We start from the raw sequence: 15,192 nt of genomic DNA, 5'->3' as shown, positions 1-15,192 counted from the left end.
TCTAGCCCCTTCCGCTCTGGCCGGCATCCCCACTCGCATTGGCGCTAAGTTTCAGATCCTGGATGACGTCATCAAGCCGGGACCAGACACTCAAGGCAGAGTGAGCAGAGATCCCGGGGCCAGAGCGGAGGGGAGCGATGATTGCCGGGGGAGCGTCAGGAAGGTGAGTCCCGGTCCTCTTCTTTCCCTACTACCACAGCTGCTTTCAGTGATCACTACAATTGGCCGGTGAAAAATTGGGTCTTCAGTTATCCCTGCTTGCACACAAGAGTGCTTTTCCAGAATGGACAGGGGAGGGGCTATGTGCTGACATCCTCACACTCTGTTCGGCTTAGCCATTATATAAGGGGGTGTGTCTGAGACCTGACCTGCAGAAAGCATCATTTTCCACACTTAGGGCTGGTGCACACCAAAACCCGCTAGCAGATCCGCAAAACGCTAGCAGATTTTTAAACTCTTTTTTTTATTTTTATGAGGCGTTTTGCTAGCGTTTTGCGGATTGCTGCTGCGGTTTTCAGTATAGTAGATTTCATATATTGTTACAGTAAAGCTGTTACTGAACAGCTTCTGTAACAAAAACGCCTGCAAAACCGCTCTGAAGTGCCGTTTTTCAGAGCGGTTTGCGTTTTTCCTATACTTAACATTGAGGCAGAAACGCACCCGCAATCCAAAAAATGCCTCACCCAGGCATTTTTCGTTTCTGCAAAACGCCTGCCGCTCTGGTGTGCACCACCCCATTGAGATACATTGACCAAGCAGATCCGCAGCCGCAAGCGGATCTGAAAACGCCCAAAAAGCCGCTCGGTGTGCACCAGCCCTTAGAAAGAGGGAGGTGGCAGGGAGAAACAGTCTGTCTGTTGGCAGACAAACTAATTTTGTGAAGTGGAACATTCATTTTTTTTATATATATGTTTATAATTTTCTTTTTTCATGTATCCACTGACTGTACAGACCTTCAGCCACCAGAGGGCAGTAATCGGGACTCATTACTGGTGGTGGAGCTCAGAGATCGCGCCAGACTTCTGCTGTGTGCGGAAAGTGAGGATGATGCAGTGTGAGTAACAGAGACACATGTAATATTCATGTACAACAGCTTACATTCCATGTGCAGCCCCCTCCTCCATGTGTATCATCCATGTACAGCAGCCCCTCCCATTCCATGTGCAGCCCCCTCTCCCATGTGTATCATCCATGTACCGCAGCCCCTCCCATTCCATGTGCAGCCCCCTCTTCCATGTGTAGCATCCATGTACCGCAGCCCCTCCCATTCCATGTGCAGCCCCCTCTTCCATGTGTAGCATCCATATACAGAAGCCCCTCCCATTCCATGTGCAGCCCCCTCTTCCATGTGAAGCATCCATGTACCGCAGCCCCTCCCATTCCATGTGCAGCCCCCTCTTCCATGTGTAGCATCCATATACAGAAGCCCCTCCCATTCCATGTGCAGCCCCCTCTCCCATGTGTATCATCCATGTACAGCAGCCCCTCCCATTCCATGTGCAGTCCCCTCTATTACATGTATCATCCATGTACAGCAGCCCCTCCCATTCCATGTGCAGCCCCCTCTTCCATGTGTATCATCCATGTACAGCAGCCCCTCCCATTCCATGTGCAGCCCCCTCTCCCATGTGTAACATCCATGTACAGCACCTCCCAGCCATCCATTCTCGCCCTCTGTGTGCAGAAAGTGAGGATGATGCAGTGTGAGTAATGGAGACACATGTAATATTCATGTACAGCAGCTCCCCTTACTTTCCATGTGCAGCCCCCTCTCCCATGTGTATCATCCATGTACTGCAGCCCCCTCCCATTCCATGTGCAGCCTCCTCTCCCATGTGTATCATCCATGTACCGTAGCCCCCTCCCATTCCAGGTGCAGATCCTTCTCCCATGTGTATCATCCATGTACAGCAGCACCCCTCCCATTCCATGTGCAGCCTCCTCTCCCATGTGTATCATCCATGTACAGTAGCCCCCTCCCATTCCAGGTGCAGATCCCTCTCCCATGTGTATCATCCATGTACAGTAGCCCCTCCCATTACATGTCCAGCCCCCTCTTCCATGTGTAACATTCCTATACTGCAGCCCCTCCCATTCCAAGTGCAGCCCCCTCTCCCATGTGTATCATCCATGTACTGCAGCCCCCTCCCATTTCATGTGCAGCCCCCTCTCCCATGTGTATCATCCATGTACAGCAGCCCCTCCCATTCCATGTGCAGCCCCCTCTCCCATGTGTAACATCCATGTACAGCAGCCCCAGCTATCCATTCTTGCCCTCTGTGTGCAGCCTTCCATCCATGTTCAGCACTGTTCACACAATTTTAGCGTCCTGACCCCCAGCAGACCAGGGAATTCTCTGCAGAAGGACACTGCCGTGTTCTGCCACTTTCCATGTCTGCTGATGCCGCTATATGTCTATTGTAGAGATAAGTATATCTCCTTCTGCTGGACGATAGCTGCCATTATTAGCAGCAAAGCCCCCATTAGTCAGCAGACAGTAAATTGGGGCAGAGAGGATTATGGGTAGATCCGGCCAGTTGGCCGTAGTGCAGATTACAGAGAATCTCCATTCCTGGCACAAGACTTTGTGATATAACTTCACCTCGGCCCGACCTGCGTGACCTCTCGCCCTGCTGCCCCAACCTTTATGTAACCGGACTTCTGTTCCCGGATCCCAGGCCAGCCAATGTACATAACACAAAACATTCCTCTAAATATGCCCATTAACGGTACAATATTTTTCACAAGCCTCTGTTTACTGATTGATGGAGACTTAAGCTTCAGGAATTAAATCTCAGCTGTTGTGAAACCTTCCTTCTTTCACCTAAGGAACAGTGCAAATATCAGGCACCTCATTCCTCCAGAAGATCTTCCAACCCTAGTTCATGCCTTTATCACATCACGGTTGGACTACTGCAATGTTCTCTATGCTGGCCTCCCCAAACAAAGACCTACACCGCCTGCAGCCAGTACAGAATGCTGCTGCAACACTGTTAACTACCCAAACCCACCATTGCCACCAACCCTTCGCTCACTCCACTGATAAAATGGAGAAATCTGTTTAAGCTTGGCTTATTGACAATAAAATCCTTGCACAATATAGGCCATGGGTACCCGAAGGACTTGTTTAACCTGCATCACACCTCCACAATCTTAGTTCTAAAGAACAGGGCCGGGCCGAGGCATAGGCTGGAGAGGCTCCAGCCTCAGGGCGCAGTGTAGGAGGGGGCGCACAATTCATTCAGCTGTCATTCCTAATTGTGTTTGAAACAGAAAGAAATAAGAAAAGGGGATATATAGCAGTGACTGCAAGCCAGATAACTAGATATTAAGGTGTTGGGGAGGTTGTGAGCCCTGTGGCACCTAATAGCAATCAGTGTGTGATGGCTGGGGTGGGAGGGATGGGGAGGGGCCTCTTAGTCTAATAGCAATCAGTGTGTGACGGCTGGGGTGGGAGGGATGGAGGGGCGCACTTTGGTGTCTCAGCCTTGGGTGCTGGAGGACCTTGTCCCGCCTCTGCTAAAGAATCTAATAACTTGGTCACCCTCAGAGTCCACCTCAAAACCTTTGGAGACAGAGTCTTTCATGCTGCCCCTACACTTTGTAACTCCCTGCCAGACCCTATCAGGACATCTCCATCCCATTCCCTGAAACCTTTAAAGGAAGCAAAAATAAACAAATGAAATAAACAATTGTATCTATCTTCCTTCTCCTAAAAATGACTTTTTAAGATATTCCACAGTTTTATTTTAGGTTTAAAGGACTTCCGAGGCCAAAACGAAGAAAATTACACTTTACCTTTTTCTTAGCAGAATCCACGGAGGACGCCCTGCACGTCCTCCGCTCCGTTCCGCCGTCAGTGTAGGCCTTTCCGTTCCCCCAGGGCTTGCCCCGACCTCACCGAACGGGTCGCATCGATTCCACCCCTAAGATGGCCGCCCCCTTGATCCGCGGCTGCGCAGTACGCTTTGCCGCGATTGCGCAGCCTTTAGCCCGCCTCCCGCCGCGTATGGGTCCTGGCATCCTCCTGAAGCGTGCGGCGGGAGGCGGGCTAAAGGCTGCGCAGTCGCAATCGCGGCAAAGCGTACTGCGCAGCCGCGGATCAAGGCGGCGGCCATCTTAGGGGTGTCATTGATGCGACCCGTTCGGTGGGATCGGGGCAAGCCCTGGGGGAACAGAAAGGCCTACACTGCCGGCGGAACAGAGCGGAGGACGCGCAGGGCGTCCTCCGTGGATTCTGCTAAGAAGAAGGTAAAGTGTAATTTTCTTCGTTTTGGCCTCGGAAGTCCTTTAAATATACTTTTTAAAGGATACCCGAGGTGACATGTGACATGATGAGACAGACATGGGTATGTACAGTGCCTAGCACACAGATAACTGTGCTTTGTTCCTTTTTTTCTTTCTCTGTCTGAAAGAGTTAAATATCAGTTATGTAAGTGGCTGACTCAGACAGGAAGTGACTACAGTGTGACCCTCACTGTAGGATCATAATGGTACAATTTTTTCACCAAATGCGATCTTTCGATGTGATGTTTATGATTGAATTGTATAGAAAATTCGCTGTTTATTAAGGCAATCGATAAGGAACGATTTTTCGGTCGATTACTAAATTTGAAGAAAGAATCATTCAGTAAATGTGAACAATTGATGATTGCCTTAAGATTAGTTACGATCATTCAAATCGCATCGAAAGAACGCATTTCGTGTCCCACAGCTAGCCCTTTGACTTTTCTGCAGGCCGAGCTGTTTTGTGTTGTCTGTAGTTCTGCTCTGAGTCTGTGCGCTGATAGTTGTGTCTCTTTCACAGAGCCTGGAAGATCGCCATTCAGGACTCCAGAGCCCAGCCGGTAAGATCCAAGACCTAAACTGGGGAGGGGGGGCCTTCAGAACCACTTGTCATTGTCAGGCAATCCCAGTTCATCCCATTCGCTCAGATGTTGGAGAAGTCTTCAGACAAGCACTTAGGGCTCGAGCACACTAGGGTCGTTTTCGGGCCTTCTTTCAAGTGCAGGCGATTTTGAAAATGGCCCACAAAATGCTTGTGCAATAAATCTCTATGAGAAGGTCTATATCAGCGCGGTTCGTGTGCTGTGCGCTCCACAAAACGGTGTCTGTACCATTTTTTTGGGGGGCGTTTTTACTGTAATGCAAGGTATAGGAACAGCACTACACGCTCACAAAAAAACGCCGGGAATCACTTGAAAAAAATCACTCACAAAAACGCTCTTCGCTTGCGATTTATAAGAACATAGCCTAAATGATTGCCTACATGATAGTATCAGTTAGCTAGACTGTTGGCTGCAGTGCCTGTAATAATAAGATGCCCGGGAGTCACTCATTAGGTCTGGAGAAGTCACCATGTGGTAGCGATGAAATGTCTACAATGAGGAAGGCGTCCAGCTGAAACTCCCTTATTTTTCCTTTGGATGTTGAAATATAAGTATTTATGTCTGCAGCTGCTCTATCCAGTTGTTCCTGTCACACGCAGGGTTAAGACTTTCATCCTATACCTGTCCAGACGATATATTATAAGATATTAATATATTCATCAATAACTGGCAGCAGCCATCTGTTCCCATGTCAGTGTTAGTTATGGTTTATGGGATCCCTGCTATGCATGCCGCAATACACCTGCAAAGTCTGCCAAAACGAATGTGTATCCTGCCCCCTGCTGGTGGCATAGCATAGTCATCTCTGTGTACACATACTTTTTAATGGTGTTTATTAATAATCCAAACATTTGTATAGCGCTTTTCTCCTGTCGGACTCAAAGCGCTCAAGAGCTGCAACCACTGGGACGCGCTCAAGAGGCCACCCTGCAGTGTTAGGGAGTCTTGCCTTGAACTCCTTACTGGATAGGTACTTGACCTAGCCAGGATTTGAACCCTGGTCGCCCATGTCAAAGGCAGAGCCCTTAACCAGTACACTATTAAGCCCCTATTATTATTATTTAGTATTTATATAGCACCAACTTCTTCCGCAGCGCTGTACAGAGTATATTGTCTTGTCACTAACTGTCCCTCAGAGGAGCTCACAATGTAATCCCACCATAGTCATATGTCTATATAATGTAGTGCATGTATCGTAGTCTAGGCCAATTTTTAGGGGGAAGCCAATTCACTTATCTGTATGTTTTTGGGATGTTGGAGGAAACCAGAGTGCACGGAGGAACCCCACACAGACACGGGGAGAACATAAAAACTCCTTGCCGATAGTACCCTGGCTGGGATTCAAACCGAGGACCCAGCGCTGCAAGGCAAGAGCGCTAACCACCGCCACCAAACTGCCCCATTATTCTATGTGTTTACCATGCATAGTTAAAGAGGAACTGCAGTGAAAATAATGTAATAAATACATTATTTTTTTTACATTATTCATTTATTTATTTATTTATTTGTCAGAGTCTGCCCATTGTAAAATCTTTCCTCTCCCTGATTTACATTCTTAAATTTATCTTTAGGCCTGTCAGGTGCAGCTCTGTGGACTATTTGTTTACTGAGAGTTCCGAAACCAGTACAAAATACATCTGGTCTCCCAGAATTCTCTGGGAGAACCCTGTATAGCTAGACAGCCTAGGCTGTGACATCACTGGGAGGGCGGAGCTACATACCCAATATACAGCAATATGTAGATATAGGAAGTGTTTCTAATGCTGAAATTAGGAAATAATGTAAAAGTGAGTATCCTAAATAATTTTCTGCATAAATTGGGAAGCAGTATCTTTTACAGAGAAGGTGTCCGGTTACCAGCACCGAGGGCTGGAGGGAAATTGCTGTAAATGAGATATTTGGACTTTATGATTGATGCATAGTTAGCTGGAAGCACTGAGCTCAGTAAGCAGCTAAAACTGCCTAGGATAGATTATAGGTTTGCTTGAATAAGGGAACATTTGAACCTTGCCAGGGTTGGAGAGTGTTGGTGATTCACGGAGGGCATTCCGGAAGAGAAGAGTGGCTTGTGAGAAATCCTGGAAGTGGGAGGATGTAGGGTAGCTGAGAGAATGGCAGAGCATGTGGGATGGTATTTGTAGCTAAATGCAGTGATGTATGGAGCAGAAAGTTTGACAAGAACTTTGTTGGGGCGAATTTGAAGCTTAACCTAAACCCTGTGTTTGATTGGGCAACCAATGGAGGGGCTGATAGAGAGGAGCAGCATTTGAGGAGGGAGAAGAGGATGAGTTGAGCAGCAAAGTTGCAGATGAACTGGGGAGGCGTCAGCTGACTCATTGGTAGACCACAGCGGAGAGTGTTGCAATAGTCTAGTCGGGATATGATGAGGGCAGCGCTAGCATGTCAGTTATGTCCTCTGTCAGGGAGCAATTAGCAAAGGATCCAAGAGATGTTTTTTGGTTGGAGATGACATTAAGTGGATCCTGTAGTGAGGATGGAAACTGGTTTAATACTGACCTAAGTAGAGGGCAGGCTCTGGATAACATAAAGTGTAACTAGTACTCACTCTGTCTAGGATTTGGGTATCTTGCACTAACAAGAAATATTGGAAGCTAAAAGAGCTCATAAGCTCGCCAAAACCATAGCTGTAGATGGAGAAAAGAAGAGGTCCTATGACTGAGCCCTGTGGTACGCCAACAGGGAAAGGATAATGGGTGGAGACAGTTTTAGAAGAGTGCAACACTGGAAGTCCTCCCACTAAGATATGAAGAGAAACCACGAGAATGCACAGCTCTGGGTTCCTTGACAGGAGACGATCTGGAGTGGTAAAGGATGGTCGACAGTTTCAAAGACTGAAAGTCATATTTTCTTAGGCCATCTAAATGGCTAGAAATGGCCCTGATTGGATAGTGTGTGCCTTGGATTACACAGTCCTCAGATAAATGGGAGGAGCCTGGGCCAGCTTAACCCCTCCTTCATCCGCATTGGTACACTTAAAGAGTACCTACATTATTTAAAACTAATAAATTGCCAAGATACTATATACAAAATCACCCCAGAGTCTGTATTCCACATATGGTCTTGAAATCCCTGTGTGAAGTTGGGCCAGGGTGATTTTTCTTCTTTCCAAACATTGAGTGCAAAGGAGACTGGGAGATTGATGTCATAACTCCACCCTCCCCCCCCCCCCCCTTCCTCATGTCCTGCTCTCATCGCACACCATTGTGAAAAGAGATGTGATCTAATCCAGGCAGGCAGACAGACATTTGAAATAAGAATTATAGCAAACAGTCATGATGAGACAGGCTTCAGCAGTTCTCCTGTCTCTTCTCTCTGTGAAAAGAGATGTAATCTGATCCAGGCAAGCAGAGAGCAGGGTAGGGAGGAACCGGGGAGGGCATAAGGCTGGAGAGGAGGACACATGCTGATGGAATAGTGGGAAGCAGGTGTTCATACCAGCTTGGGAACTCTGCATAGACTGTCATATCGCTATTAGTAACTATACAATACAATAATACAATAACATTTCTATAGCGCTTTTATCCAATAGGACTCAAAGCGCTTAGGCTCTCTCAGATTCAGTAATTGGTAGTAGGATGAAGTATTCACACAACAAAAGTTATATTTCTGCAAATGCCAAACTGAACAGGTGGGTTTTCAGTCTAGATTTAACTGCAGTCTGTTCTGTCCTCCTAGGTCTACGTCTACAACCCCTATGATGACTATTACCATGCGGTTCCCCCCAACGCCCACCAATCGGTCTACGTGAACCCCGGCTACTGCGGCCACGGCTATGGTAGGTGGGAGAATGTGTACTGCAGGATTAGTATTACAGAAACAGGAAGATCTGACTTGGGCACGTCCTTACCATCACTTCTGCCAGACACCGTACAGTCATGCAAAATATCAGATAGCAGAAGAGCAGGATCATTCACCAGGCAACGTAGGCGGGTGCCTGGGGCCCAGTGGGTGGCAAGGGGCACACCTGCCACCTTCTCTGGCCTCTCTCCACTTCAGCTTACCAAAAGTGAGTGCAAAATCTACTACTTTCCCCAGGACCCTGTTACACCTTAATCCATCTCTGGTTTAGATATCTAATCTCAGACATGCTCTATTTACCTTATACTGATATGAAGGGGGGCTAGGGGGCAAGGGTAGAAAATCTGGAGAATACACGTTAAATAAAAAAAATTAACAGCTTTGCAAATGTTTATATATTGCACCTAAATAGCCAAATGCTGCAGACTAAACTCAAGAATTTGTGTCTTCGCTAATGTTGGGTTATGCTGCCCCCTTCTGGTCACAGCATGATATGCACCTCAGCAGCTGGAAATGATCTGCAGTCATTTTTAGTGCATCCTGAAAACATTTAGACCCCTTCTTCACCAAACTTACATTGGACTCCTTGCTGTGTAATACTCCGTTTGTATGTTGCTTGATGAAGCGGGATTGTGCCCGTGAAACGCGTTGCCAGTTGTCTATAGGAGTATATGTGAATAAATTATTGTTTCCAGAATCAGCAAGTATTGTGTCTGCTTCAAGTACCTGGTCCACCACCGCCTACTGAACATTTTAAAGTTTTTAGACTTTTTTACCCTATTGGCACCTCTGTACATTCCTACTATTCTTCACCTTTAGGTACATTGCTGCCTCGTGCCATATTTTCTTAATTATCCCACAATGATAAACTGAAGAGAGGAATTTTTGGAAGTTTTTTTTTATAAAAAACAGAAAAGTAAACCCCATGATGATGGCAGTAATCTGAGATAACTTTGGTGAAGCGTGATTCTTTCGGCATCCACGGCGTTTACAATCTGCAAAAATCGCATCCTGCTCTGCCTTCAGCACCTTGCATCAGAACTGAATGAACTGATCTGTACCGATTGGACAGATGTGAAAGGATGCTATTGACTAGCCTGCTGATCTGTGGAACATTTTCTATACGAGCAGAAGCTACAGCCAGTAATTTGCTGATCGTTGGCGATCAACAAAGCGCTGTTCCTAATGTATCCCTATGGGATCATTCTCACTGCAGCATTTGTGATTTACATAAATGGTCTCCCTTTACCGGCTGCCAGCTCGTTCACCGGCTCTGCTGTGAAGATACGGGAGAGCGGTGTCCCTAGTAGTGGCATGTATACAGGAAGTGACATCACGGCTTACTTCCTGTATAGGCGCCGTTACTAGGGGCATCGCTGTCCTGTCTCTTCACTGCCTGCAGGTTACCCCTGATCTGAGGTCTAACGTGTGCATTGCTGCTGCATCGGGCAGTGCAGCAAAGGGGATCCAGACTCTGTGGAGGAGGGGGCCGCCCAAAGCAGAGGATGTAAATGAGCAGCGGGGGCGGGAGGGCAAGCGAACTGGAAGGCTGGTGGGTGACATGGTGGAACTTCCTGTTATTGGCTGGCGGTACCCATTGGAAAAGGCCGCCTGAACCACATGGTTCAGGATGCATCATACAAGGTCCACCCCTTACTGTAGCAATGTACTGCATTGACCAACAACAAGCTAACGGCTGCTGCAAGACTGATAATCCTTCAGAGGATCTGCTGACATCTGACGAAACATCAAGCTGTACACAGACTACCAAACTTCCTCCAATGAAGAATTGCGAAGGCCACTGTGCTAAGGGAAACCTCCAAAGCTGTAGAAGTGTTCTCGGTCTTCTCCCATCTGTTCCTCATGAAATTAAATCTCTACGTTCTGCTGGCAAAGGATACGGCTGCTTCATGAAGCGCCACTATTCATATTTGCCTGTGTTTAACCCATTGGCAGCTTCAATAGAGTTGTTTGAGATAAGTGCACTGCTTTTGATCTCAGGCAGCTGAACTCGTGCTGTAAATTCTTGGAATGCTTTGATGTCTCTCTGCTAGCAGAGGATATAGAAACTGAAAGCAGAACTGTTATTGTCTCACACTGCCCCCTAGTGCCAAGTGGCCATAAATACGCATTACAGCAGTACTAATTAGTAGCAATGAAATGTAACAAATAAGAAATACAGTAAATTGGCCTGGAGCACTTGCAAGCCTCTAGATAAATTGCCTGCTAAAGGGTTAATAAGTGATGTAGCATATTTTATAGCATGCACGTTTATACAAGAATGCCCACGTCTTGTTGTTTTGCCCCCGCAGGTCCCGGGATGATGCAGATAATGGTGAGGGACGAGCGAGACACGTTTGGAGAACAGTTGGCGTTGGGCCTGCTAGCTGGAGCCATCACCTCTTCCGCTCTCAGCTCCCTCATTTGGCTGCCATGTTGGTTCTAGTTCTAGAAGAGTCTCTAGTTGACGTCAGAGAAGCAGAATGGGTTGTGCTGGGGCAATGAGGCCCATCCTATATGGGATAATTTACAGTTACCATTTACATTCTAAGTAAATTTGAGTGTTTTGTGCTCTATTTCAATTACAAATATAGCGGGTATGACGCCTACAACAAACGCCACAATTTTTCTAATTAAAATTGGGTATAAGATACACATGCAGATTTGCCCATGGAAACACAAGGGTGTCTGTCACGGCACAGTCGACAACCACTCATCTGCCAGTGCCAGTCTGTATGGAGGGGAACATGGGGGGACATGGCTATACTGGGGGGTGTTTATTGGTGGACTTGTTAATACCAGGGGGAGGATGGCAATACTGAAGGCCAAATTTGTTGGACCCAGTAATACCAGGGGGATTTGGAAATACTGTATGTGTGTGTTTGTGAGTGTGAGTGTGTAAAATACCTGGTAGACCTGTTGATGCCAGGGGCAATACTGGAGGCAATACTTGCTAGACCTAGTAATACCAGGGGTAGATGGAAATACTGGAGGCCCAATACTTGGTGGACCTGGTAATACCCCGGGGCAGATGGCAATACTAGAGGCAATACTTGCTAGCCCTAGTAGACCTAGTAATACCAGGAAATACTGGGGGCCCAATACTTGGTCTACCTGGTAATACCAGGGGCAGATGGTAATACTGAAGGTAATACTTGGTGGACCCAGTAGTACCAGGGGGAGATGGAAATACTGTGGTGGGGTCAATACCTGATAGACCTGTTAATACCAGGGGCAACACTGGAAGCATTACTTGCTAGACCTATTAATACCAGGGGCAGATGGCAATAATAAGGAGGACCCAATACTTTGGTGGACCTGGTAATGCCAAGTGTAGATGACAATACTAGAGGCAATACTTGCTAGACCTACTAATACTAGGAGTAGATGGAAATACTGGGGGCCCAGTACTTGGTGGACCTTTTAATACTAACAATACTGGAGGCAAAACTTGGTGGACCCGGTATTACCTGGGGCAGATGGCATTACTGGGAGCAATATTTGGGGCATGAGGCAATAGAGGTGAAGGCATGGAAATACTGAAGGAACTAGGAGCAATAATGGGGGAACGTAACATGAAGGGCAGTGCTTGAGGAATTGGAATACTGGGAACAATGCTGGGGTTGGCATAGGGAATTACTTGTAGGGGTAAATGGCAAATTGGCAATACTTATTGTTGGGTGACGGCAATATTTATTTGGGCACTTTGCTGGTCCTGGATTACACTGCCCCCTACCTTTCACAGTGTAATATGCATTATTAGTGCATTCAGATACTTGGTGGTGGAAGAGTCGTACTTACAGAGATGTTAGGAATTAAAATCGTGAGAAGTTTGGGAATCAACATATACGGGACCTTAGTATGAGTAATATTAGCTGTGCCCAGCATCTTGCAGAGTCATATACATACCACATGCCTCATAATGATAGTTACACCATTATTATTTGTTAAATCATCGATCATCCAAAAGGCAATCTAGGCAGATGCCTGGGGCCTTGTGGGTGTCAAGGGGCCATCACCTCCTCTTATTCCTCCCCTACCTCAGCAAAATGACTATCAAAAGAAGCCAATGCTACTCTCTTGCCTTGGGGCCCTGGGGGGGGCCTCTATTCACTTGGGTGGAGACCTGGGTATTCTCTAACCTGTTCAGGAGCTCCAAGGGAACTCCCATTACTATTGAAATCAGGAACAAAGGGGGCTGCCCAATGCCGCTTCAGGGGGCAGGAGAGGGGGCAAAACCTGCGGATCATGGGGCCACATGTTCATTTTAACCTAGGGCCCCCTTGTGGCCAGAGCCAGCCCATACAGGCAGATAGTGTGGTCACTGCTAACGCTGGCCAAACAGAAATTTCTTAAAATGATCATTTTGAAAACTCTAAATCGAAAGCCTTTCTTTTTTTTTTTAATTCAAGTTAAAATTCCATTCGGATTTCCCTTTTCTATTTTAAATTTTCACAATCGGGAGTGGCAGAAATTTCTGATCAGTTTTTTGCAAGATTGTGTGGTGTGTGGTAGACTGACAATTTCATAATGTAGAGACGCAAGTTTTTTTTATCATATTTTTTTTTTCATAACACAGAACACGTGTGTGTGGTACATTGGTCAGATTCTTCAAATATTACAGTCAATAAAAAAAAAAAAATGAAGATATTGAAAAGTATTTTTTACTTCTTGTCTATCAGGGAGCGCGTCATTGAGCGGGGGGCGGAGCCACGCATATCACCTCGTTGGCGCACTCTGCTGGCTAATATATATACTGGGGAATGGTGTGGTGCGATCATTCTGCTCTGGGCTCTTTTGCAGCAGGATAATCACACCGCACCGTGTGTAAAAGCCACCTTGGACTGCCGCCGCCGTCTTTAGACATTTTGGAGTTCTTGCCTTCATACGCTGCAGACTAAAGACATTTGTCAGTAACATTTCATTTGACTTCCGCAAACGTCTTCAGGCATTTGTAGATGTTCACTTCCATATGTCGCAGCCATCGAGAGGCGTATATTCGGAAGTAGTTTTACGTATCGTCTTTAGACGTTTGCAATGTTTGGAGGTGAATGCGTACGCCGCGACTCCTACACACATAAGCAGTTAACGGCTTCCACAACGCAACTGCTGTTATTTGCAGAAAATGAACCTCCTACAACAGTCTCCATTGTTTTTTTTATTATGCTTAGAGGTTTTATTTAAAGTGAACCCGAGGTAAAAATAAACTGACGAGATAAACAATTGTATTTATCCTCCTACTCCTAAAAATGATAATTTTTTAGTTATCCCGTGATTTTATTTTATGTTTAAAAATTTACAAAGTAGAATAAATGTTTTGTTCTCTCTGCTCAGTGACAGCCTAATAAGTGTCCCAGAGTTAAAATACACAAACTATCGACATCTCTCCCCTGTCCTTATAAGTTGTATTCTGCCATGAAAACTTTTAAGGCTGTCATTTGCTTATCAGAGATGTGTACTATATACCCGACAAGACAGGAGCTGTCACTTCCATGACTAGAAACAAGTAAAACAGCCTGATTATTAATGTTTTGTACTGTACATACACGTTTATCTCATCATGTCACCTTGGGTACACTTTGAGTCACAGATGCTGCTAGTTTTGCGATCTGTACATCTTTGTTGTGATTTGTTATGTATGTAGACTTTTAGAGCATATGGAATTTTGTGGCATCATTTTGGGTGGTTGTTTTGTGGGATAAATGAGGAAAGCTCTTTTTATAGTGTTTCTAGATTTTCTGCTGCTGAATAAAGTATAAACACACTCCATGGCTGTGTGAGAGTCTCTTGTCTAATTACTGATGACATTCTAATTCTCTGGAAAACAAACGTTTGCTTAGAAGTATTTGCAGTAATTCTGAAATGTAGTACTTCCTTGTCACCAGCAGAGGGTGTGAGTTATGGATGAGTCTGGGGCCAGCATCACTTTCACAGGAAAACTACAGGCACTGCTAACACCATACAAAAGATCAGGGCAGGTGGATGGCAGTGCAGTATGAAATGAGGGAGGAGTTTGGGGCAAGCACGGTGGTGCAGTGGTCAGCGCTCTCGCCTTGCAGTGCTGGGTCCCTGGTTTGAATCCCAGCCAAGTCAATATCTGCAAGGCGTTTGTATGTTCTCCCGGTGTTTGTGTGGGTTTCCTCTGGACATTCCAGTTTCCTCCCACATCCCAAACACATACAGATAAGTTAATTGGCTTCCCCTAAATTGGCCCTAGACGGCAATAAATACCACAGGATATAGACATAGGACTATGGTAGGGATTAGATTGTGAGCTCCTCTGAGGGACAGTTAGCGACAAGGCAATATACTCTGTACAGCGCTGCGGAAGATGTTGGCGCTATATAAATACTAATAATAATGATAAAAAGCAGACAGTATTGTAGTGTGTTAAACCAGGCACAAGGTTAGGGCAAGCAGAAGACAAGAAGAATCAATAATCAGGAAGGGGGGGGGGGGGGCAGTTGGCAGAACCATAGATTTA

At 46.1% G+C, this 15,192-nt stretch overlaps 1 protein-coding gene across 2 annotated transcripts in view; it reads left to right on the top strand.

Moving 5' to 3' along the window:
• The window catches only part of PLEKHB1 (pleckstrin homology domain containing B1), a 36,026-nt gene extending 21,545 nt beyond the window's left edge, over nucleotides 1-14,481 (top strand). For both annotated transcript variants that reach the window (XM_068266589.1, XM_068266590.1), the window contains exons 4-7: nucleotides 952-1,054; nucleotides 4,808-4,847; nucleotides 8,586-8,685; nucleotides 11,021-14,481. In XM_068266589.1, coding sequence (XP_068122690.1) covers nucleotides 952-1,054; nucleotides 4,808-4,847; nucleotides 8,586-8,685; nucleotides 11,021-11,154 — 377 coding nt within the window. In that variant the 3' untranslated portion in view covers nucleotides 11,155-14,481. The remainder of the gene's footprint in view (nucleotides 1-951; nucleotides 1,055-4,807; nucleotides 4,848-8,585; nucleotides 8,686-11,020) is intronic.
• Nucleotides 14,482-15,192: the final 711 nt, after the last annotated feature.

Source organism: Hyperolius riggenbachi, chromosome 2 (assembly GCF_040937935.1).
Source record: "Hyperolius riggenbachi isolate aHypRig1 chromosome 2, aHypRig1.pri, whole genome shotgun sequence".
NCBI classification, from domain to species: Eukaryota; Metazoa; Chordata; class Amphibia; order Anura; family Hyperoliidae; genus Hyperolius; species Hyperolius riggenbachi.
Note: the sequence above shows the minus strand (reverse complement) of the source record. Positions and strands in the feature narration are given on the sequence as shown.